At 38.2% G+C, this 23818-nt stretch overlaps 1 protein-coding gene across 1 annotated transcript in view; it reads right to left on the bottom strand.

Annotated features, from left to right (window-relative positions):
- LOC127662148 (A-kinase anchor protein 6-like) overlaps positions 1–23818 on the bottom strand; it is a 179254-nt gene that overhangs the window by 109833 nt on the left and 45603 nt on the right. The window contains 3 exon segments of the mRNA XM_052153190.1: positions 4761–4930; positions 8739–8835; positions 23078–23200. Of these exon segments, the coding sequence (XP_052009150.1) occupies positions 4761–4930; positions 8739–8835; positions 23078–23200 (390 nt within the window).

Here is a 23818-nt window from a genome sequence, read left to right as displayed (position 1 = left end):
AGGTAATGCATATGAGTGGTTAAATCTATTTAAGAATAGGTGTGGGTGAGAAACAGAACAATATTTAAGTCCTTTTTTACTCTACATTTCCACTTTCACTTTCAGATGTGAGAGTGAAACTAAACAGGCCCCACATGTGACTTTCAGATGTAAAAGTGAAAGTGAAAGTGGAGATTTAGCATACAAATTTACTTTCACTTGCCATTTCACCATTCACTTGCATTTTATGGACCTACAGAAAGAAAAAGTCACACACATCTGGGATGGCATGAGGGTGAGTAAACATTAGGAGAATTTTCATTTTTGGGTGAACTATCCTTTTAATATCTTACCAAATTCCTCCACATAGAACAGCAGTCGCACCTCAAAAGGACAATTTTGATTACTTTCCGGCTCAAATAACTTAAAATGCTTCAAGAAAAATACGAGCTTCACATTTCTGCTTTTAACCCAAGTTTGAATGCATGCAAGCATGAATGAGATTCAAGGGGAAGACATTAAAACTATTGTTGAACTATTAAAATACTGATCTTTATCTACTCTAAAAAGTGTATCGTACATCATTTTATAACAGGGTTCCTGCATCTCATGTTCTTTATGATTAAAAGAAAACGCACATCTTGAATGCACAGTGCTGTACATCACTTTGGATAAAACTTTCTTGCCAAATTAAATCTAAATGTACATCAGCACCTCCAAAGTACCTGCATGGTAACCATGGTAAAATCAAAGACACGTCGATGCATTATACATTGTCCTAAACCCGACTCAAGGTCCCACCTAGACCTATTTCCAAAACTCCTGCCATGCAGTTAAGTCCAGCTGCCCCGCCCTGACTCAGACAGAGAGAGAGAGAAGAGAGAGAGAGAGAGAGAGAGAGAGAGAGAGAGATTTGTGGCTCCTTGTGTGACCTTCCCACAATCCTCTGGCCTGTCTCTAATTAGGCGATGCATCCGATCATCATTAACAGCGCTCAGATAATGAATCACTCACCCCTCTCTCTGTTAATTTGCTGTAACCAAGCAGCTAATAGCTGTCAACGCTGACTGATCACACTGATTGTGGTGATTTCTAATTGCAACAAAACAATTAAAAGCAGCGTGATTATTTATGTCGGTGGCAAAAATGGGGGAAAAAAGAAGGATCTGGTATATTCGGAATGTCATAATACCTACAATATTATGCTACAGTAACAAAACGTACAATACATAATTAGATTCCACTTAGTGGAATACTGTATTCCTCAATGCAATGTGCTTGCAGCCACAAACTTGCAGTGTTATAGTTTACTTTCCATTTGTCAGGATACAAAAAGAATCAAACTTGAGAACTATTTACATGTGAGCAAGCTTCAAATAAAAAATTATTTTACGGTCAAAAGATTGTAACGACCCCCGTTCTTCAAATCACTATTTGAAAAGTTTGCGGTAATTTCCGTATATGTTTTACGTATGATATTGGCAGGTCATGTGAGCCAAAAAGAGGGAATATTTACATTTTTAAATATGTTCTCATAAAAATACCATGAACATCTGTTGTCATTTATGGCTCTAACACAAAGTGAAACAGGACGCAGTTTACAACAGTAAACACAATAAGCCATTTTGTTACATGACTTCACATTGCATCTTTAATTGAGTTATTAACTAAAAAATTAAAATAAGCTTTTTCTGAACACATCAAACATCTTTATTTCAACTTCATAAAAAAAATTGTTTTAATAGTGGAATTTGTGGTGAAGAACTACACTACCCATGATCCTCCAGAGCAAGATCCACCAATCAGAGAATCGCGACCATCAAAGTGCACCAAAAGAGCTCTTCAGCAACCACCCACTCCCATGATGCACTGTGAATGACAGACTCAAGTCAGTCTCCCTACACTCTCAAACTACTTATATATTTGAATATCTTAATATTTTGCAATAAATTGAAAAAAAAAATATTCTATACTTATCTTTAACAACTTTAAATCAAGAGTTTGGGGTTTTCCCATCATTTTTAATGATGTCATTTGCAATGCTTCATGGGATTGTAGTTCATTCTCACATTAAAGATGTTGAGTGCACAGTCTTGTACCACATTTTTGGCTTAAATCAAAGTTTTTCATGTTATGATTCATCTCGAAGCAGGTTTGTTTCATGGCTTAGAACTCTTTTATGAAGAATTTTATGAAATCCCTATGGAAAAAAATGTAATGAGAAAAATACTTCCGGAACCAAGAAAGCTAAAAAAAAAAAAAAGAGGACGGCACTGTTGCGCTCTATAGAGATTTTAAAAACCGCAACTGATAGCATAGTGGGATACATTATTCCATACAGTGTGCTCTGTTGTGTTGTGCACATTTACAGAATATTATCATACTGTGCACAATACATACTACAGAAATTGAGCTGTATATTAGTATGCAATTCTGAACATACAGTAGCCATAGATTACTGTTTATGCAGTTAAAGAGGAAAGGAAAAGAGATACGAAAGAGAGAGAAAGAAATACTGAATGAGAGAGACCCTGGTGTTCTGGTTTTCTGCAGATGAAGCAGAAGAGATTACAGTGGAGAAGTGGAGATTGCGCCCTTGTGATGCTCACGCTCCCGAGGGAAATCCAGGCGAGATCACGCTGTTCCTAAAGCTGCCACTGCAGTACACGCTGTGCACAAACACAAACACGCCTCACTGTTTCTGTCAGGCCGCGCTCTCAGGGTCCCGACACACATAAACACACCATCTAATTGGAGTGCAATTACCCAATCACAATTAAACAATAAGAAATTGGTCTCTGAAATAACTATGTTTGTATTTACACATTAAGTGTGAGTCTTGTGCGTTGCCTCAAAATCATAATTGTGTGTGTGTGTGTGTGTGTGTGTGTGTGTGTGTGTGTGTATTTATCACTTTGTGGGTACCAAATGTCCCCATAAGGATAGTAAAACCCAAAAATGTTGACCTTGTGGGGACATTTTGTCGGTCCCCATGAGGAAAAAAGCTTATAAATCATACTAAATTATGTTTTTTGAAATTGTAAAAATGCAGAATGTTTTCTGTGAGGGTTAGGTTTAGGGGTAGGGTTAGGTTTAGGGGATAGAATATAAAGTTTGTACAGTATAAAAACCATTATGTCTATGGAAAGTCCCCATAAAACATGGAAACACAACATGTGTGTGTGTGTGTGTGTGTGTGTGTGTGTGTGTGTGTGTGTGTGTGTGTGTGTGTGTGTGTGTGTGTGTGTGTGTGTCAAGGAACGTGCACATAGCCTGGCACAAGCATCGTGGTGACTTCACCACCATTTAGTGGTGAATGGCGGTTGTTGTTGTTGTTGTTGTTGTTGTTGTTGTGTGTGTGTGTGTCAAGGAATGTGCACATAGCCTGGCACAAGCGTCGTGATGAATTCACCACCCCTTAGTGGTGAATGGCGGTTGTTGTTGTTGTTGTGGTGTGTGTGTGTGTGTGTGTGTGTGTGTGTGTGTGTGTGTGTGTGTGAGTGTGTTTGTTTGTGAGAGCTATCAAATGTCTCGTGCCATGGCATTAGACCTCATTCATGAAAAGAAAATTCTCATTCGCATCAAAATCGGATGAAACTGGATGACACTTGCTGAATTTAGAACGGAATGTTGCGGAACCATTGCTTGAACGACTAGTAGCATACTACTTTAATCACCGAATATTTGAAAAATATCACAACGTACATTAGGAAGTTGAAAAACAATATATTTAAAAAATCAGCTAGTCTGTGAGTAGCTTGAATGACTTGTAGCATACTACTTTTTCACATACTATAAAAAAACAGTAAGCATTACACTAGGGATGTGCAAAAGTGAATATTTAAAAAATCAGCTAGTCGGTGTGTTGCTTCAACAACTAGTAGTATGCTACTCATTCACATAATATCATTATAAAAAAACAGTGAGCAGTACAATAGGGACATGCAAAACTACATATTTTCAAAATTGCCTAGTTAGTGGGTTGCTTGGATGAATAGTAGTATGCTACTTTTTCCCACATACTTTTATATATATAAAAAAAAAGGAAGCGGTATACTAGGGATGTGCAAAATGACATATTTTCAGAATCGACTTTTTCAACTAGGGTTGCTTGAACTACTGGTACTGTAGCGTACTACTTTTTCACATACTATTAAATACAATTCAGGCAGTACACTAGAGGTACCTGGCTGCGCTGCTGGTCTGACAAAACAGTTGTAAATAATGAAGAATGTAGCAGCTAGCAAAACCTAAGTGGATGCAGCACCTTTCAAATGTGAGTTGAATGCTTTACCATCACCCCAAGTTGTGTGAATATGGTTAGGTGGCAACACATCACGTGCGCTATGTATTCCATTTGGGACGATACTACACTTTGAAAAGTCATATACTACATGGTTGAGTGTGTCGTTTTTTGGGACACATATTTTGTGAATCGACTAGTCGGTTGGTTACTTGAACGAGAAGTAGCATCCTACTATTTCACATACTATTTAAACGACATATTTTCAGGTTGGTTTTTGCTCACTCGCATCAAGCATACAGCATGTCCCTCCTCTATTTCCTCCCTGAACGGAAAACCTTACTGAAGAGCCTATCTGAAAGACGTTTCTTATGGAAATACGTGGCTATCCTTCCCACTGTGTGTTTGTATATTTTACTGATCGAGCACAGCGTGGCCGTAGGCGAACTGAGAGCTGCAGTCAGGTGGAGAGATTTAGGCTTTGGATACAGGGCGGTAACAGGGTTGATGTGATGTTTGGTTGGGTGAGCGACTGTACCTCAGGGCTGTCATGATGACGCTGTGTTTTCTGTTCCTCGTCCCTCTCACTGTACATGATTTGGTATTTGAAAGCGTCCAGCGTGCGCAGCATCCAGCTGTGCTGATGTCGAATCTGCCGCTGAAGCTCAAGCCACTGGTCAGCGATCATATGGAGCATTTCCCGCAACCCTGTGTGCACAAATGTGACTAGAGAATCAGCATTTACACAAATGCACATATACTATTTGTGGTAATCCAATATATCAACCTATATTTGGACATTTTGAGATTAGAACCATCAGCTAATAACATACTAGTGTTAATTATCATTTTTACAGTATATCGGTATTATTTTGGCCATCAGTCAACCTGCTCTCTAGATATCAGCATCAATCACCAGATAATCTTTTCCCGGTTTTTGAATATTCGGACGTTTCACTGGACATTTTAGTCAGAGGCGCAGCTGTATTGTTTACAACTTCGGTGCCATGACGATGTAACGTCAACAAACCCTAAACGACTGTAAATTTAAGATTTAAATAACTTTACAGCTCAAATAATACACAAGTTTTAACAGAATAATTAATGTAAGTGCTTTTATAAAATTATAAGCTTTAAATTTCTGCTTTTAAACCCTCCAAAAATTGGCCCCCATTCACTTCCATTGTAAGTGCCTCATTGAAACTTGATTTTTGCTTTTTTATTAAAGGAGGGAATAGTCAAAATGAATTTTAGTGGTAATCAACATTATGACACAAATGCTGTTGATTGTGCTTAACTTGTATTGAACCCGGAATATTCCATTAATGAATTAAAGACATCTTAGTGATATAATTTGTCATTAATGTACTAAACTATTTGAAACATTTTGGTTGTGTCTCAATCAGCTCCCTAGTTCAGTAGTAGGGCACTGATCAGGGAGTCAGCCATTTTTAGGGCTGTCTCAATCGCAAAATCGTTCCAATGCACTGAAACGTTCGCTCCCTAAACAATCCCACAATGCACCGTTAAAAACCAGGGGGCATCGTTGCATCACTATGTTCCCTTAACAGAAATGTCGCCATGTCTTCTGAAGCCTCTCAAGTCATTAGATGAGGAACACAAGTGTAAAACTACGAAGTACACGCCTTATTTTTGTGGTGTAGTGGGCTAAAGCACATAACTGGTAATCAGAAGGTTGCTGGTTCAATCCCCACAGTCACCACCATTGTGTCCTTGAGCAAGGCACTTAACTCCAGGTTGCTCCGGGGGGATTGTCCCTGTAATAAGTGCACTGTAAGTCGCTTTGGATAAAAGCGTCTGCCAAATGCATAAATGTAAATGTAAATGTATTTTCTCATTAAAAGAGATATTGTTTGTATTGTCTTGCATTCATAATTACCGTGAAAGTGAAACAATCTTTTAAATATTCGAGTTGTTAAAAGATGTTTTAAAATACACTCCTATATATTTTTTGTTTTTTTATTTATGCCATTTATCTGTTATAACAACACCGTTCGTTTGAATATCTTCAATGAAAGTGAAGGATAGTGTCCATTTATACAGCGATGATGCTAATTAACAACATTTGCGCTTCAATGTGCCAGCCAGTTAACATGTCTCAGGTGATTGACTCATTGTGCATTGTCCCAATGTGCAGTGGATGAACACCCTTGCCAGTGCCCGAATTCCAATACCATACAGCATACTGTGTCATACACTTAAAAAATACAGGCCGTCTGCAGTATATACTTTCAATAGTCTCTGATACCTTGCAGTATGCAGTATGCTAGGACTGCATTTGGAGCATAGCCACTGTTCAATTGTGCATGCATCCAGTAGTTGCACACAGCTAATGTCAGCCAACAGGCAGAACACCCACTTAAATCCAACAATGAGTTTTTACTGACGTCCAGTTGCCCGTATCACACACACACACACACACACACACATCCCCTAGTTGTTTTAATGAGCCTTTAATGGGCTGTGATTTAAACATTTATCACAACTCAGCCTTAATGATCACAAAGACCGATCATATCACTTCTGTAGATATGGATTTAACAACTGGAGTCATATGGATTACACTCATGCTGCCTTTATGTGCTATTTGGACCTTCAAATTCTGGTCATCATTCACTTCAGAAAGAAAGTCATACACATCTGGGATGGCAAGAGGGTAAGTAAATGATGAGAAAATCTCTTTAAAGTATACCTTATAATGTATTGTATTCTAAGGTATAACTAAGAATAAGTAAGTATTATAATTGTGGTTATAATTATTTATGAGAAGTTATAACATATAATAAGGTGCAATAACAGATATTACATGCGCATTATAATGCATACAAAAATGGGCTACATATAAAGTAATACCAAAAATAGATATAAATCATGTATTTATTATATTAATACAGTGTATAATTATTATTCATTATTAATCAAACCTGAGCTGTATCAGTGCAGATCAGTGCATATAGAAGTCTAGTGTACCCTTTGTTAGAAATATATCCATAAGTTACAACTTAAGCATATCGATTTTTTTAAAGAGTTCAAACGTTACTGCATAACAGGAATAACACACTTGATGTCGGTGACCCGAGCTGACCCATGAGTGTGTTTTTGCATCTGATGAGGACCCAAGCTTTGAGATAATCCTTGGGTATTATTGAGATATATCTACATTCTAAACTATTCATGTGTCGTTTCCGTCCCAACCGGCCACGATCAGCATCTCCATAGTCAAATTCTATTTATTCAAAGTAATTGAAAAGCATAAATTAAGATAAATTCGGTTGAGTCAGGCTTTTGGAGTGTGACCCGGCATTGTGTCTTTTTCAGGTCTCTAGATGCGGCCGACGGCACTCTGTGATGGAAGCCGCTACTCATACCTGTGGAGTGATAACTGTCTGCTGAGTCGCTAAGATACGGGGCAATACTGGTCAAGGTGGGAGGTTAGATGGAGATTTGCTCCTAATTACAATGCTGAATAATTTCATTCAAGGGGACGTATAATTGAAAACAGGATTTTCTTTGCTCCTTTAAAATAATGTTTTGAAATCATGAACTATGTACATATACTCCAACAATCATGATGCAAAGCACCCTACCCACTACACCCAGACCATTTAAGCTGCCAAAATGGCTTGTTTTTTAAATAATCTTGGTTACGACATCACAAATGCATTTACAGTATATACTGTATCAACTTTGAGCAATTGAATTTCCATAAACTTCGCCATGATTATCAATAACCGCTTGTCAAACACTAAGAGTCAGACATAAAGTGGAAAACTGACGTGTAAACCAAGCGAGACCATTTCATGTTGACTAATTCTAAGCGTCAAAGATAGGGTGAAAAATGACATGACATGAAACAATATATTATGAATTTCTGGTGCAAGAGACCTAAAATTTGTACTTCAGTTAAAAAACTATATTTTGTCAAATAAGGCAAAGAAGGTCAGGTTTACAGTATAATTTAGGCATAAGCGTGCATGTTTGTATTTGTATAGTTGGTGGGGGAGTTGTCTTCACGCTGTGGCACCGCAGGACAGCGCTGTCAGGGTACTATATGGTACTGCTCTGACTCTGTGAGTCATCTGCATATTTAATGGCAGCCAGCTTTACTCAGCGGATACCAGACATACCAGCAGGGAGGTCAGCTTAGTGGATTTGTGCATTTGCAGAACACTCCGCCAGACTCTTCAGGTGAATAATCACAGAACGAGAGAGATATTGTGCAGGAACGAGTGTCTGCGATGGTCTCTGACTCCTGAACTCGCAGTTCTTAATTCCCGCTCTCTTCATATATGACTTGGAAGCGCTCGGCCGACTCCTGCGCCTGTCTCTCTGCTTTATCCCAGAACTCAATTCAGCGAGCTGCACAGCGTTTGTTATGAATGTGAAAATGTGCAGTGGACGGTTCAGAAGCGGTTGCTAGAGGATTTATACATTCTGAAGGTCACTATGTTAATACAAACATTAATAATAAATGTGTGGCTCGGCGGAACCGTACCTGATTTGTGGGAGGTGATGAGTTCCAGAAGCTGTCGTCCCTCCTCCAGGAGACAGTCTTTGAGAGCGCTGTGACTGTCCACGTTCAGCTTGAAACTCTACTCACACATTTACAAACACAAAACACAAAGCATGACATCTTAGCACAGGGAAAATAATGTCAGGCCACGAAATAAAACAAAACTGTAAAAAAAATCTATTAAAAAAAAAATATATATATATATTTTTTTTATTACAAAACCAGGTCATAATTTATCCATTATTAGGAATAAATAAATTAAAATAATAGATTAAATTAGAATAAAACATTTTAAGTAACATAAAATTATCATAATAATAATAAAGTCAATATGTCAATAAAAACAGGTCATAATTTACACATTATTACGAATCCCCATTATTAACAAAGGCGATTGTCATTACATGCTATTCATTATATTTTAAACACAGCACAAATTAACAGCATTACAACAAATACCATGAAGTTACCATTATATAAGTTATGCCAATATATTCTAACAGTAATATGAATTTACTCTGTCATAAATGAGTAAGAGTACAGAGCTATAAAAAATAACTCAACAATGAGATCTCGTGAGATTACTGTCTTTTCTCAGAGGGAAAATCTGAGAAGCAGAAGTCATCATTTGTTCTCCATTTAATCTCAGTGTTGTCAAAAAGAAACAATTGAGATATTATCTTTTTCTTTCCTACAGGATGCAATGGAACATCAGAAGACAACTGATGAAATGAATGTTTTCTGGTTTTATCCCCAGTCATGAAGAAACATTCATAGAATTCTACGCAATCTGCGAGAATGTACATAATCTCTTTGCACGCTGCTGACACACAACCTTTAAACACCCTTCACACACTCCTTGATCTCAGTGGAACATTTGTCATAGATCCTCACTGGAATGAAGCCCATCTCTGTGTATTTGCCTGAGTCTATTCTGCAATCCGCACAGCACTGAATTATTAACAAACGACAGCCGTCCCTCTAATTCATCATCCGTGGCATAAACTAATATTCAAATGGCGTTATAAAACTGAAGCCATTTCTCCCACAGTCATGCCCTCAAGAAAATGACATCAGGTGCCCACTCTACTGAGCATCTGTTTCCCAGTTTCTCTCTGTGTCTCTGTGTCTTGTAAGGAGGCATCCTAAGTGTAATGAAGCTCCATAAGTGGCGATTTGGAATGCACAAAATGCTCAGAAACTCATACAAATACCGCTCCTCACCTGAAGCACACAGGAGGCACTTACTCGTCATTTCATTTCAAAAGACTTTCGAATGTTTCAGCACCTTTGGTGTGTGGAACCCTGATGATGCATTCCAGAGCTGTGAAGATGTACATTTCTGAAATCCAAAACCTAGATATGGCTATTGCACTAACTGAAGATTCACAAGTGTCATTTATTTTTAATAATTGTGTATGTTGGGGGGCCTGTGTAGCTCAGCGAGTAAAGATATTGACTTACACAACTGGACTCACAAGTTCAAATCCAGGATGTGCTGAGTGACTCCAGCCAGGTCTCCTAAGCAACCAAATTGGCCTGGTTGCTTGGGAGGGTAGTCACATGGGGTCGTGGTCGCTATAATGTGGTTCGGCGGGGCGCGTGGTGAGTTGTGCGTGGATGCCGCGAAGAATGGCGTGAAGCCTCCACACGCGCTATGTCTCCATGGTAACTCGCTCAACAAGCCACATGATAAGATGCGCTGATTAACGGTCTCCGACGCGGAGGCGACTGAGATTCGTTCCCCGCCACCCGGATTGAGGCAAGTCACTACACCATCACAAGGACTTTGAGCGCTTTGGGAATTGGGCATTCCAAATTGGGGAGAAAAATAAATAAAAATAAAACAATTATAATAATTGTGTATTTTTGGAGTATAACTTTCTAGATTCTTGAATGTTATCTGTACTTCAGACCATTTTTTTATTGGACAAGAAAAACTAGCTTCCTACCATGTGATCCACATTTGGTTTTTGACCACTGAAAATCTGTCAAATTTACGGATGGAGCGATATTTAGAGCCCCATATCTCAGGGATTTAACCATATATGGTCTTAAAAATAAAGATACAAAAAGGAAAGTTTGTTCTGAACCAGTATCTAAAAGCATATTAAGATATCTTTAATACTTATGGATTTATAAGCACTCCAACTTTGGGGAAACAACAACAAAAAAGTGTTTTTTCCAATTTTTAGACTCACACCATTGGCAATTAATGCAAGAAGGGGTGCTGAAGTCAACTGATTTTTGTAATAGACCTACCTATCTCTGTGTAAAAATAAAATAATGACACTGCCAACTTTCTAAGGTTATATTTTGACCTGTAGTTCTGCTCTAAAATAATAGATGAAAATTGTCATTTTGACCTCCCTTTACCAAATAATGGATTTCTCTGTAAGTATTGATCCATGGCATTTAACATTTTGGCTTTCATCATCATTTATGTTTATCGTTGTTCGGAAAAGTATTAACAAAATTAAAAAAATTGAGCTGGAAGGTTTCTGAAATTTGGTTGATTTGATATTGAATAACTCTCAATATTTTTGCAATTCATTTTGATGATGTTACTAGTGCTGAAATGCTGCCTATGAACGTTTTGGTATAGAAGTCTCTCTATTTTAAACCCACAATAAAGTGTGTGGCTCTCAGTGGCTCAAAGGATCCATCAGACGAGTATTCTCCTACTCACAGTCATGTGTATGTCTCCCCACAGACTGCCCATTTAGCCTGATGTCTGTATTTCAACTATAACCCCTTTTTTTCAGGTCCCGCTCTCTAAACCCCAATGAATACCCTTTCTTTCCCTGCCCTCGCCTTCCAGTGGCTTTAAAAAACTTTCATGTTGATTGGTTTTGATAAACGCAGCACTCTCGAATGGAGAGCTCTCTAGTCGCTAAGTGTAATCAAAGTAGAGAGCATTATACTGGGTCTGGAGGAAGGAAGGGGGGTTGTGCTTTTGAAGATGTGCAGAGGGCGCCGAGAGGGCTCCCACAGGGGGCCCGTGGTTGAGGCGCCTAGAGCCATCCTCACCTTCGATTCTCATCTCCTCAGATCTCCCTGTGCCGTTTCACGCCATTACCATCCGTTCTGATCTGACCAGCGTCACGGAGGACAGCGGGAACTGCCACGGCCCGTTTTCACCTTCAGCTGTCTGACAGACAGCCTGTCTACCTGACAGAGAGCTACATGTCTCCCTGCCTCCACATCAAAATGCTGTATCTGTTCAGTAAAGTGCATCCATTCCGTCCCGCTGTCACAAATCCACCTGTCTGTTGAACATATATCCTGTCTAGAGCAAAAAAAAAAAAAAAAAAAAGAAGATCAAGGGTATGTTCTTCGAAATGGCATACTACCAAACTACTCTATAGTTACAGTATATTGTATCTATTGTATATATTACTTGTCTGCACATGCAAATGTTCTGCATTTTGTGTAAATTGCTTGCAAATACATATGCATGACGATCCACTACATTTACCAAAAAGGAACTTACAATCAGAGCATACTGTGTGGAATAGTGTATACCACAATGCAATCTGCTTTTGGACATGCAAAAGTTGGTCAATGTGTAATCAAATGTCTTAATATGTGTTCCTGTTTTCCTAGACTTATTGTGAATTATTAATCTTCTTAATCAAACTCCACCAGTGAAATTACTTTCATTTGGAAGCACTGTATATTTTGTGAAGTAGATAAAAAAAAATTAAAATAAGAGTCATTCCTTTGCAATCAGGCTACATTGATTATGCTATATAATTTGCAGTACAGATTCAAAAGAACCAGTTCATAAGAGTCATTCATTCTGCAAATCGGACTACACTGGTCACACTGTGTTTCGTGCTATAGAATCAAAGGAAACTGTTTGTTAAAGTCATTCATTTGAGAATCGGAATAGTCTGGTCTGCTGTATTTTTCATGCTGTAGATTCAAAAGAATGGTTCAAAGACGCATTTGTTCATGAATTGGACTACACTGGTTGCACTCTGTGCTGATTTAGGGTGCTTTCACACTTGTTTCGATTGCTTGGACCGAACCGGAGTACATTTCCTTCCCCCTCCTGTTAACATCATATTATTTGGGTACAAACCGCAGTCCAATTGCGTCATCGACGTGAGTACAAGTGGTAGCTGTTTACCACTGTAACTAGGTAACAACTCAAGAAGACGTCTGCCTCACTGTGTTATTAAAGTCTTCGACTCTTTGGATAAAACTTTAAATGCACAGAACAACCCATGTGTTTGTCTACCGTAGATGCATTGAATGTGCAATGTGATGAATGTTAGCACTTGTCTGACGTGACCCGCAGGCCTGCAGATCCGTTACAAGAGAGGTGAAATATGTGAGCTGCAATCTTAAGAGGATTTATTTGGAGACGAGCAGGTGTGAGAAATGCATTATACCACATAAATTGTGATCAGAACCTGCAAAGACGGTAATTATACGTCATCACAAGTGGTTCACTTCCGCGACATTCCTCGATTGTGTTTATATCAGCAGCGAACCGTACTGGAGAGATCACCATTTCGAGTTCGAAAACAGCATTCACAGCATCCAAGAATCATAGTGTTAAGTTAGCTTAGTAGCAAAGTTAGCTTAGTAGCATAGTTAGCTTAGTAGCATTGTTAGCTTAGTAGCAAAGTTAGCTTAGTGGCATAGTTAGCTTAGTAGCATAGTTAGCTTAGTAGCATATTTAGCTTAGTAGCAAATTTAGCTTAGTAGCATAGTTAGCTTAGTAGCAAAGTTAGCTTAGTAGCATAGTTAGCTTAGTAACATTGTTGCAATGCTGTTGAATGATAGCAGGAAACCGTGTCTAAGAAACTAGCAAAGTGTTGTGTCCACATCAGCGGAAGAATGCGCATTTATTTTTCATGGAAACGGTTTTGAAAAAAAATAAAGGTTTCTTTGTTTCTAACTACTAGAAAGGCATTGTTGCAAAATTCACATTCAGGTCTAGCTACATTCTGGTGCATAACATCCATTTAGTAGTGTTTAACTTAAACAACACAAAAGTGATGTAAATGTTCATTTTCAACATATACTATCACATTTTATAAAATAGAAGTTGTTAATATAAACATTAGTTAACTAATATAATTGAACTAACCAATGGACAATTGTATTTTATAAGCTAATATGATGTTCAAGTTCATGATACCTAACCTAATGGGACTGTGCCCCATTTGAGATCAATAATCATACAAACCTTAAGTGTAGCCATCATACGTACTAAATGGATGGTCTGGTATTTGAGTCCTTCTAAGAGCCGAATGAGAGAGCCACGACACTCACTCCCAACTTTGTGCCATCAGAAAGCGTGAGCGGGACTAGACGTGTGATGGATCGGCAGGTGAGAGAATTTATCACTTGTGACAGACAAGAGTGAAAGTGGGGAGAGCTTATTTATGGCTTCGGATACTGGCTGAAATTGATATCCTTTACAGAGCTAAACGCCTTTAAAATGAGTAAACAATCCAGAACAAAAAAAGCAGAATAAACAGATATCTATCACTTATATATGCTCAATGAAATACCTTTTAAAACCATCGCACAGGAGTGCTAATATCAAGTTTTGGTGCACATGACAAAGACATCCTTCCACTGTATTCAAGAGCATAAGAAGCGAGCTGTGATAATCACATCAGCAATAACTGAAGGCATATCAATATCACACACATCTTATTAAAATCCTGGAAGAACAATTCTTGCACCTCCAATTCAAGGTTGAGTGTAAGCAATAATGTAGCGTGCATCATGCTTTATGAAATGAGGATATTTGATGCAAATTATATTTCGTAACAGACACCTTTTTAAACTCACGACAGAAAACAGAAAAATGACATTCGAGTCCCAAGGTGTGCAAAATACATCGCACCACACTCATACTATTTGTGCAGTATACCCTGTGTACTGTGCAAGTATGTGAATTGTAAGAATGCACAATCCCGTTGAGTCTCAAGGTGTAAAAAATGTACATTTTATGTATGCTCATTCCTATGACGTCTAAAATTATGCAAAATTCCCTTGGATCTATTTCATAGCATATTACCAGAGAAGTAGTCATTCTATGCACAGCATACATACTGCATACTCACAGTATGTGAATGTATATACATTCCCGTTTGGTCTAAAGGTGTGCAAAGTCCCCTAGCATTTATTTCAGAGCATACCATTCATGCTATTTTTGCAGTATTTAGTATGTACACTGCAGAAAATATGTACATTATGTATGCACATTCCTGTTGACACTACTATGCATACTATTTTCAGTATGCAGAATGTTTACTGTGCAAATAAATTTTGTTTGCATGTTCCCATTGAGTCTCAAGGTGTGCAAAGTATACTATATTCTCAGTCTCGATGTGTCCAAAATGTCCAAAATGCATCTATTTCACAGTATACTACCATAGTATTTTTGTTGTATGCAATTTGTACATTGTGCAAAGTAACTAAATGTTATGTATGTGTAGACAACCTACTATATTTGCTCAAATATGCAGTATACAGCACAACCAGAGCATACTTGGAATTCCACAATGAAATACACTTTCGGACAGCCAAAAATCAGCAAAGTAAAGACACTATTTACTTTCGTACTAAACAATCTTTTTAAAATACAATACATGCAAAATATGCACACATATTGTTATACAGAATCTCATCTATAGCATTTCTGCTTTCAATTCAAGGTTGAGTTTAACCAATAATGCAGCACGTAAAGTATCATGTTTTATTAAATGAGGACATTTGATTTAATATTTTTAGCTCCAGACTGCCCAGAAAACCACAAATACCGTTGAGTCTCTAGGTCTGTAAAATGCTCTTGCATCCATTTCATAATCACCTTTACCTTGAAACCCCAGATTCAAAGCGAAAATCCAATGTTTACAATGAAATCTTGCCTTATGGGAGAGTAAAGCTGAAATCTGTCTTTAAGTCGATACCTAAGGCAGATGTGTCTTTACTTGCCATTACGGTGAAAACTTAAGTTCCATCTTAACATCTAAGGTGATATGTGCTTTGTTCTGCCAGCTCGAGGTGTGTGATACGCCTCTGTGTATGTGTTTGTGTGAGCAGACAGACAGGACGCAGTGTTCCCGCCACACACTGAGCTGAAGCTCCCTCGCTAGGATCAGACGTGAGGGCAGACAGGTTATCGCTTACTTGACATCAATAGATGTGCCACAGCAAGCAGTGGACCACGAACCTCCCCCTGTCCTAATCCCTAAATCAGAGAGCGAGAGACGGTAAGGCGAGGGCATGAAGAAAAGCTGCTAGGGGAGGAACATATTGGGGTTTGCGGTGTGTTGGTTTGATGGAATCCGTGGATGCTTGGTGGGCAGACGGGGTGGGGGGTGGGGGGGGGGAGCAGCCCAACGGTCTCTCCTGGATCAGGGAGGTCAGGCAGGGGTAGAGGAGCCAGAGTTTATAGAGAGATGTGTTTATGAGAAACAGAGGGAGTGCTAGGTTGGTTATTAAGAACTTTTGTGTGGACCAAACACTGACTCTGGCTGCTTCTTAGTTTGCACACAATTTTTACTACATACTAAGCAAGAACAGTATCCCAAATGTGGCCAGATGCAGTACTATATCTGGTGGATTTGCAAAGTAGGCATTTGTGAATGCTTTTTGCACACTGTAAACCCTACTGGAAAATTTCAGTTGTCTTAATTAAACATTACTTGAAATGTCAAGTGTTGGGCTCACACCTCAAGTAGCTTTGTTGAACTTATTTATCCTAAAAATCTATAGATATAAATCTAGGTGGTAGAGCGGGTCGGCCAGGGTTGGTGGTTCGATTCCTGGCCCACATGACTCCACATACCGAAGTGTCCTTGGGCAAGACACTGAACCCCAAGTTCTTGCATGGCAGCTCTGCCATCTTTGGTGTATGAGTGTGAATATGTGTGTGAATGGGTGAATGGGACACAATGTGGCGCTTTGGTAACTACTAAGGTTTAAAAAAGGCACTATATAAGTGCAGACCATTTACCATTTAAAATGTTAAGTGTTAATAACTCAAACGAATACCCCTAATCCCTTAACAATTATTTATTGTATTATGTTTCCTTGGTCAAAGGAAACTTATGGGGGCATTTAAATAGTTGTTATTAAGAATTCATAAAGGTTTGAGCACTTTTTTAGTATTATTTATGTTGTTTTATTACAAATAGTAGTTTTGTGTGAAAACTCCTTTTGTCACCTTGGAACCTGTTAACTGTATTTCACTTCACCTTGTGCATGTGCAACTGAAGTACACGTCTATGTACATTTCTGTGGAGGATTAAGTTTATTTAATGATTGACCTAGAATTGGTTATAATCTTCATAATTTGAGCTGTGTTAAGTAGAAACAACATTTAAATAGCAAATCTACTTGCATGTAGTTACTTTAACTTAAATAAAACTGATGACTTGCTCTCTTCAACAGAACACAAACAAAGATTTTTAGAAAAATATCTCAGCTCAGTATGACCATACAATGCAAGTGAATGGTGATCAGACCTTTGAAGGTCCAATAATCACATAAAGGGAACATAGATGTATTCCATAAGACTCCAGTGTTTTAATCCATATCTTCAGAAACAATTTAAAAAGTATGGGTGAGAAACAGAACAATAGTCCTTTTTTACTCTAAATCTCAATTTTACTTTCACTTTCTATGTTTCTTTTATGTGATTTTTGGAGCTACAAAGGTCTTATCACCATTCACTTGCATTGTATGGACCTACAGAGCTGAAATACTCTTCTAAATATCTTTGTTAGTGTTCTGCTATAGAAAGAAAGTCATACACATCTGGGATTGCATGAGGGTGAGTAAATGATGAATTTTCATTCTGGGTGAAATATCCCTTTAAGTGAACTTTTACACAAGTTTTGGAGACACCATTACTCAATTCAACTGAGGGAACGAGATTACTCAATCAGTTGAGTAAAGTCAATTTATTATGGTTTTAGTGCACAAATATTACCCACAATCCCTTCCTCCACACAAATAAATTTTAATTTGAAAACTGACATTGATTTTGATAAGTTTATGCCTCACATCCACACTAGAACGGCATTTTCTCCACCAAAAACATAGCGTATAAAAAACAAAACGCTGTCTAGTGCCGCATACTTTGTCAAAGAATGCTGTTAGCAAACTAAAAAAAGGGTTTTCAAAGAAAATGGGTTAGTGTGGATGTTGCCTCCAATATTGTAATTTTGTATCATTCTTAAAGTCGGCATCAGGGCTGGACTGGGAAGAGAAATCGGGCCAGGATTTTACATAGCAACTAGCCCAAAAATTGTTGTGGGAGGAGGGGTGAGCCAAGAGTTGTTGAGCAGAGGTGGGGGTGTCGCTGTCCTTTTCTGCATATCGCGGTGCCGTTTGGTGGTCCGTTCTGCATAACGCAGCGGCTCATTTTAGCTTATCGCGTCCCACCGGACCCCTCGTTTCTTCCGATGGCCAGTCCTCCCCTGATCGGCCCCAAAGTGTGTCGGCCTACCTGGAAAATGTCCGGTATGCCAGATTACCAGTCTAGCCCTGGTCGGCATGTAATCAAAACTGACCCAATTTATTTAAAAAGAGCCTATTACTGGTCTTTTTGTGAACGATTCATCCATGCATATTTGCTATTCTATAAAAACACAAAAACTGGCCTTGTACTCTTTAATCAAAATGTCATAACTTGCTCTTCCGGTGATATGACTGACTCTGCTGATGTATGCACGGACACGCTGCAGTAAAGCCAAGTTTTAACCTTGCCACTTCAAGAGTCATGATTTCACAAACATGCCGTCAAAGCAGCTAACGCAGAGATGACGAGGTGTATTTTCGGCTGTTTTTCCTGCCAAAACCCCGTTCCCTACCCCAAACTGCCTTGGTTACAGGCCCGCTGGCTTGAATTTACATTTCAAAGGAGTCGGATGCATCTGGAGTTTATTCATTTTCTTTAACGCAGGTATATTGGGATGTAAAGCACGACTAAAAAAGTCTCAATTTCCTTAAATTACAATATTTCTTGGCAAACACAATGTTTGATATTGTTGTAAGGCATAATTGTAAACATGCACTAGATGGATGACTTTGACCATCATGCCACGTCATAACAGACGTCCATTCAGGCCAAATCTATTTGAGGGCATCATCCTCTTCTCTGTGCATTTTATCAACTAACAGATGTATAAAAGATGAGTGTTTAATGTTTCCTTGTATGTTAGAAAGCAGGGGCACAACTCACTATCTTTGTGACTGCAGGCCCTTGTCTCTGTTTCCCATTTGCCAAAGTGTGTGTGTTTGTGTGAGTGTGTGTCTCGTTAATGTGATTCAGAGACCTGGATCCGCCACCCAGCGCAATCAATAGCTGTTTCATTTCACAATCTCTCAATGCCTTATAAAGAAACCCCACTCCTTTTCTCTCTTCTCTCTCTCTCTCTCTCTCTCTCTCTCTCTCTCTCTCTACCCTGAAACAGCCAGCCTCCTCTTATGGCTGTCCCATGGGTACCGGAAAGATCTGTACTCGTATGCACACATACACACACACAGCCACACTTCCCACCTGCCAGCTGGCCTTAATGTCCAGACATTAAACCTGTGAGCACATCCTGAGACCTCCGAATGCTGGATGGGAGACAGAGAATGTCTGACCCCTCTCTCTAAATCAATAAAAATGAATGAAGCCCCTCACTATTAAACACAATGTGATTTCCCTGCTGCAGGAGAGACAAGATAGGCACACGGACACATGGACAAACAGTCGACGTCTCACTAGTGCATACGGAAAGACACATAATGAGATAACTTTACAGAAATGGTCCGGGTTCAATACAAGTTAAGCTCATTCGACAGCATTTGTGGCATGATGTTGATTACCAATCAAAATTAATTTAGACTCATCCCTGTTTTACTGTAAGCAACTTGCAATGGAAGCAAATGGAGCAGTCCATAAATGCTAAAATATACACTGTTTCATAAGTATAGCAATGAGATGTGAACTTCTACTGAACCCAGAACATTCCTTTAATATCTCAATTGTGAAGACAACGATGAGATTGAATGGAAAGCAACTGGAGACATTGGATAAAGTCTCCTGCTTCTCAGATTATTCTCCGGAGAAAAGACCCGACATCTCACATGTGTCTCCTCTGGAGATTCAGAAGAGATCTTAACTAGTGGTTGACCAATAATGGCCGATGACATGCTAATTCAAATATAGTATATATCATAAAACACTCATCAGGGTTGGGGAGTAACGAATTACATATTTAAAATACAAAATATAAGTAACCGTATTCCACTACAGTTACTATTTAAATTATTGGTAATTAGAATAAATTTAAAAAAGTTACATTCAAAAAGTATTTTGATTACATAAGAGATTACTTTGCATTTTATTGTTATTTGTTTCATTTAATATTTAGTCCTTTCAGATGGAAAACATTTATACATATAAATGATGCGATTCAAAGTGCATTTGAACAGCGGTTGAAACACTTTCTTATGATGTGTTACATTCATACGAGCAGACAGAGAAGTACGTTTGAAGTAAGTTTGGATCAGAAGAAATAGAATAAACCTTGTGTAAATTGTCAGATTTATGCTAAGCTAAAATGCTATTTCTAGCCATTTTACATGCACATGTTACCAGACACGATCGTATTTTTATATTAAAAAAAATTCACGTTAGATCATAATTTCTTTTTTCTAGTAAAATCTTTGATATTAGGGCAAAAATCATATTCTTGATGATATTTTTTTTTATTGTTTTCCTGTAAAAATATAAAAAAAATCCTTAAAAAAAGATCAATTTGATTGATCTTGTTTTAGAAACAACACTGCATAAGATATTTCGGTTGTTCAGAGAATGTATTTTTAACATGTGTATTTTGTCTTACTGTACTGACAGAGATTTTTAAAGTCAAAACAAGTGAAAAAATCTACCAGTGCTGAAGAAGTAATCCAAAGTATTTAGAATATGTTACTGACCTTGAGTAATCTAACAGAATACATTACAAATTACATTTTACAGCATGTATTCTGTAATCTGTAGTGGAATACATTTCAAAAGTAACCCTGCCAACCCTGACACTGATATATGTAATACTGATACAATATACGGGGTAAATACAGGTAAATTGGGCCACTTTTTGCCATTCACCTCTGGCTATGTTCACTCCGCTGCTGACCCAAATCTGATTTTCTGCTCAAATGGTTGTTCACATGATGTAGCCCATATCAGATACTGGTCTGAGCAGCCGATGTTCCTAAACTGACCCGCATGCATAAAACAATCCTTGAGCATGCGTTTAACTCTGGCAAACTCATCATCATCATATGAATAATGAATTACATTGCATTTATAAATGTAATTAGCTGTTTTGTAAGCAGATAGGACATTTAATGCCTTTATACAGTTGAAGTCAGAAGTTTACATACACTAAGTTAACTGAGCCTTTAAGGAGCTTGAAAAATTCCAGAAAATGATGTCAAGCCTTTAGACAATTAGCTTCTGATAGGAGGTGTACTGAATTGGAGGTGTACCTGTGGATGTATTTTAAGGCCTACCTTCAAAATCAGTGCCTCTTTGCTTGACATCAAGGGAAAATCAAAAGAAATCAGCCAAGACCTCAGAAACAAAATTATGGACCTCCACAAGTCTGGATCATCCTTGGGAGCAATTTCCAAATGCCTCTATGTTCTACCAAGTTCATCTGTACAAACAATAGTCCGCAAGTATAAACACCATGGGACCACACAGCCATTATACTTCTCAGGAAGGAGACGCATTCTGTCTCCTAGAGATAAACATATTTTGGTGCGAAAAGTGCAAATCAATCCCAGAACAACAGCAAAAGGACCTTGTGAAGATGCTGGAGGAAACAGATATACAAGTATCTATATCCACAGTAAAACGAGCCCTGCTCGAAGCCACTGCTCCAAAACCGCCATAAAAAAGCCAGACTACAGTTTGCAAGTGCACATGGGGACAAAGATCTAACATTTTGGAGAAATTTCCTCTGGTCTAATGAAACAATTTAATTGAACTTTTTGGCCATAATGACTATCGTTATGTTTGGAGGAAAAAGGGTGAGGCTTGCAAGCTGAAGAACACCATCCCAACCGTGAAGCATGGGGGTGGCAGCATCATGTTGTGGGGGTGCTTTGCTGCAGGAGGGACTGGTGCACATCACAAAATAGATGGCATCATGAGGAAGGAAAATTATGTGGATATATGGAAGCAAAATTTCAAGACATCAGTCAAGACGTTAAAGCTCAGTCGGTCTTCCAAATGGACAATGACTCCAAGCATACCACCACAGTTGTGGCAAAATGGCTTAAGGACAACAAAATCAAGGTATTGGAGTGGCCATCTCAAAGCCCTGACCACAATCCGATAGAAAATTTGTTGGCAGAACTGAAAAATGTGTGCGAGCAAGAAGGCCTACAAACCTGACTCAGTTACACCAGTTCTGTCTGGAGGAATGGGCCAAAATTCCAGCAACTTATGAAGCTTGTGGAAGGATTCCCAAAAAGTTTGCCCAAGTTAAACAATTTAAAGGCAATGCTACCAAATACTAACAAAGTGCATGTAAACTTCTGACTTCAACTGTAAAAATGTATTATTACTTAAGAGCAAAACACACAAAACAATCAGCAGGAAAAAAACTGTAAGGTGAGAAGAGTTGTTTTCTACTGTATAATCATTTCAGATTCTCACTGACTTGCTTGCATTTAGTTTTGATACAGTTTGAGGAATATAGAAACAGTGTTTTCTGCGTGATCAGAGCATTTACAGTACACAAATCTATCTCTGCATCTTTTCATGCACATATCTTACTACATGTAATCGAAACTAATTGCTGAACCCAACTGTTGAACCCAGAATTGTATTTTCTTTCCTTAAAAAATAAATGAATGCATTAACTAGAAAAGATAGGACTCGCAATTAATAGTTTTAAACAATAACATGGCGTTAATCAAGTGTGCAAATGAAAAAAAATCACAATAAATCTGAGCTGGCTGTTCAAAATGAAGGCAGGTTGGGAAAAAAATGTCATCCATATCTGATCTAATTCCACATGTGAAAAGTGGCCCAGATCGGATTTGGAAATGTTTCAAAGCGCTTCTGACTGTTCACATGGTCATCCAATTAACAGATCTGTGTAACATGCGAGTAAAAACAAACAGATTTGGGCCACATTCAGCTGCTTTGTGAACCCAGCCTCTCTGTGACAAAAGTGGCCCAATCTACATGAACTGAACAGATGTTACTTGTTACCATTATTAAACAAATTAACATTTTAATTTGACACAATATTTACTCTTGAATCTTCACTCACAAGGTGTGTTTCCAGGTAGAGTTTGAGGCTGTCGATATCTGCTCTGGGTGGCGTCCAGTTCTCCGTGGTTTCTAAAGCATCTCGCAGCCAACAGATAAACTCATCCAGCTTGCTAACAAAATCCTGCAAAACACACACAGGCACATAAACACGGTCAAATATGGCACACATCATTATACTGACTGAAACAACTGTTTTAGGATCTATTTTTGACATAATACATCTCAAAAAGCAATGTTCTGAAGCCTTCTTAAAACTGAGCCAAATATCTGTTAAATTGTAACAAATCGAATAGAACTTTACAGATGGAATCAAGTGTGCAGATAAGGATTGATAAACAGATAAAAGTTTTGAGGAGTGAGGGTTTGCATTTGTCAAAAGCACACAATGCTTAAGGGAATGTCACACAGTTGCTGCCCTTGATGCGCCCGAATTGCTTTATGAGTTTAAAGAGGTCTGTACAGTTCTGTATGAGTGATGTGTAAATACTGCCATCTACTGGATGAATGTAAAACTCATAACACTCTAAAACCATGCACATCAAAGATATGTTCAGTCCAATACATGTGAAGCTCAATCAATGGCATTGTATTTGTATTGAACCCTCAAATATAAACAAACATAATGCAAAAACTTATTTTTTAATTTGTACTTTTTTCTTGTTTACCAGAAAAATATAGAATATTCTTAAAACAAGATATATTTACTGACAATCAAAATATTTATTAAGATATTAAGACT

The sequence above is a fragment of the Xyrauchen texanus genome, chromosome 22, assembly GCF_025860055.1.
Source record: "Xyrauchen texanus isolate HMW12.3.18 chromosome 22, RBS_HiC_50CHRs, whole genome shotgun sequence".
NCBI lineage: Eukaryota > Metazoa > Chordata > Actinopteri > Cypriniformes > Catostomidae > Xyrauchen > Xyrauchen texanus.
This window is presented reverse-complemented; position numbering and strand designations above follow the sequence as displayed.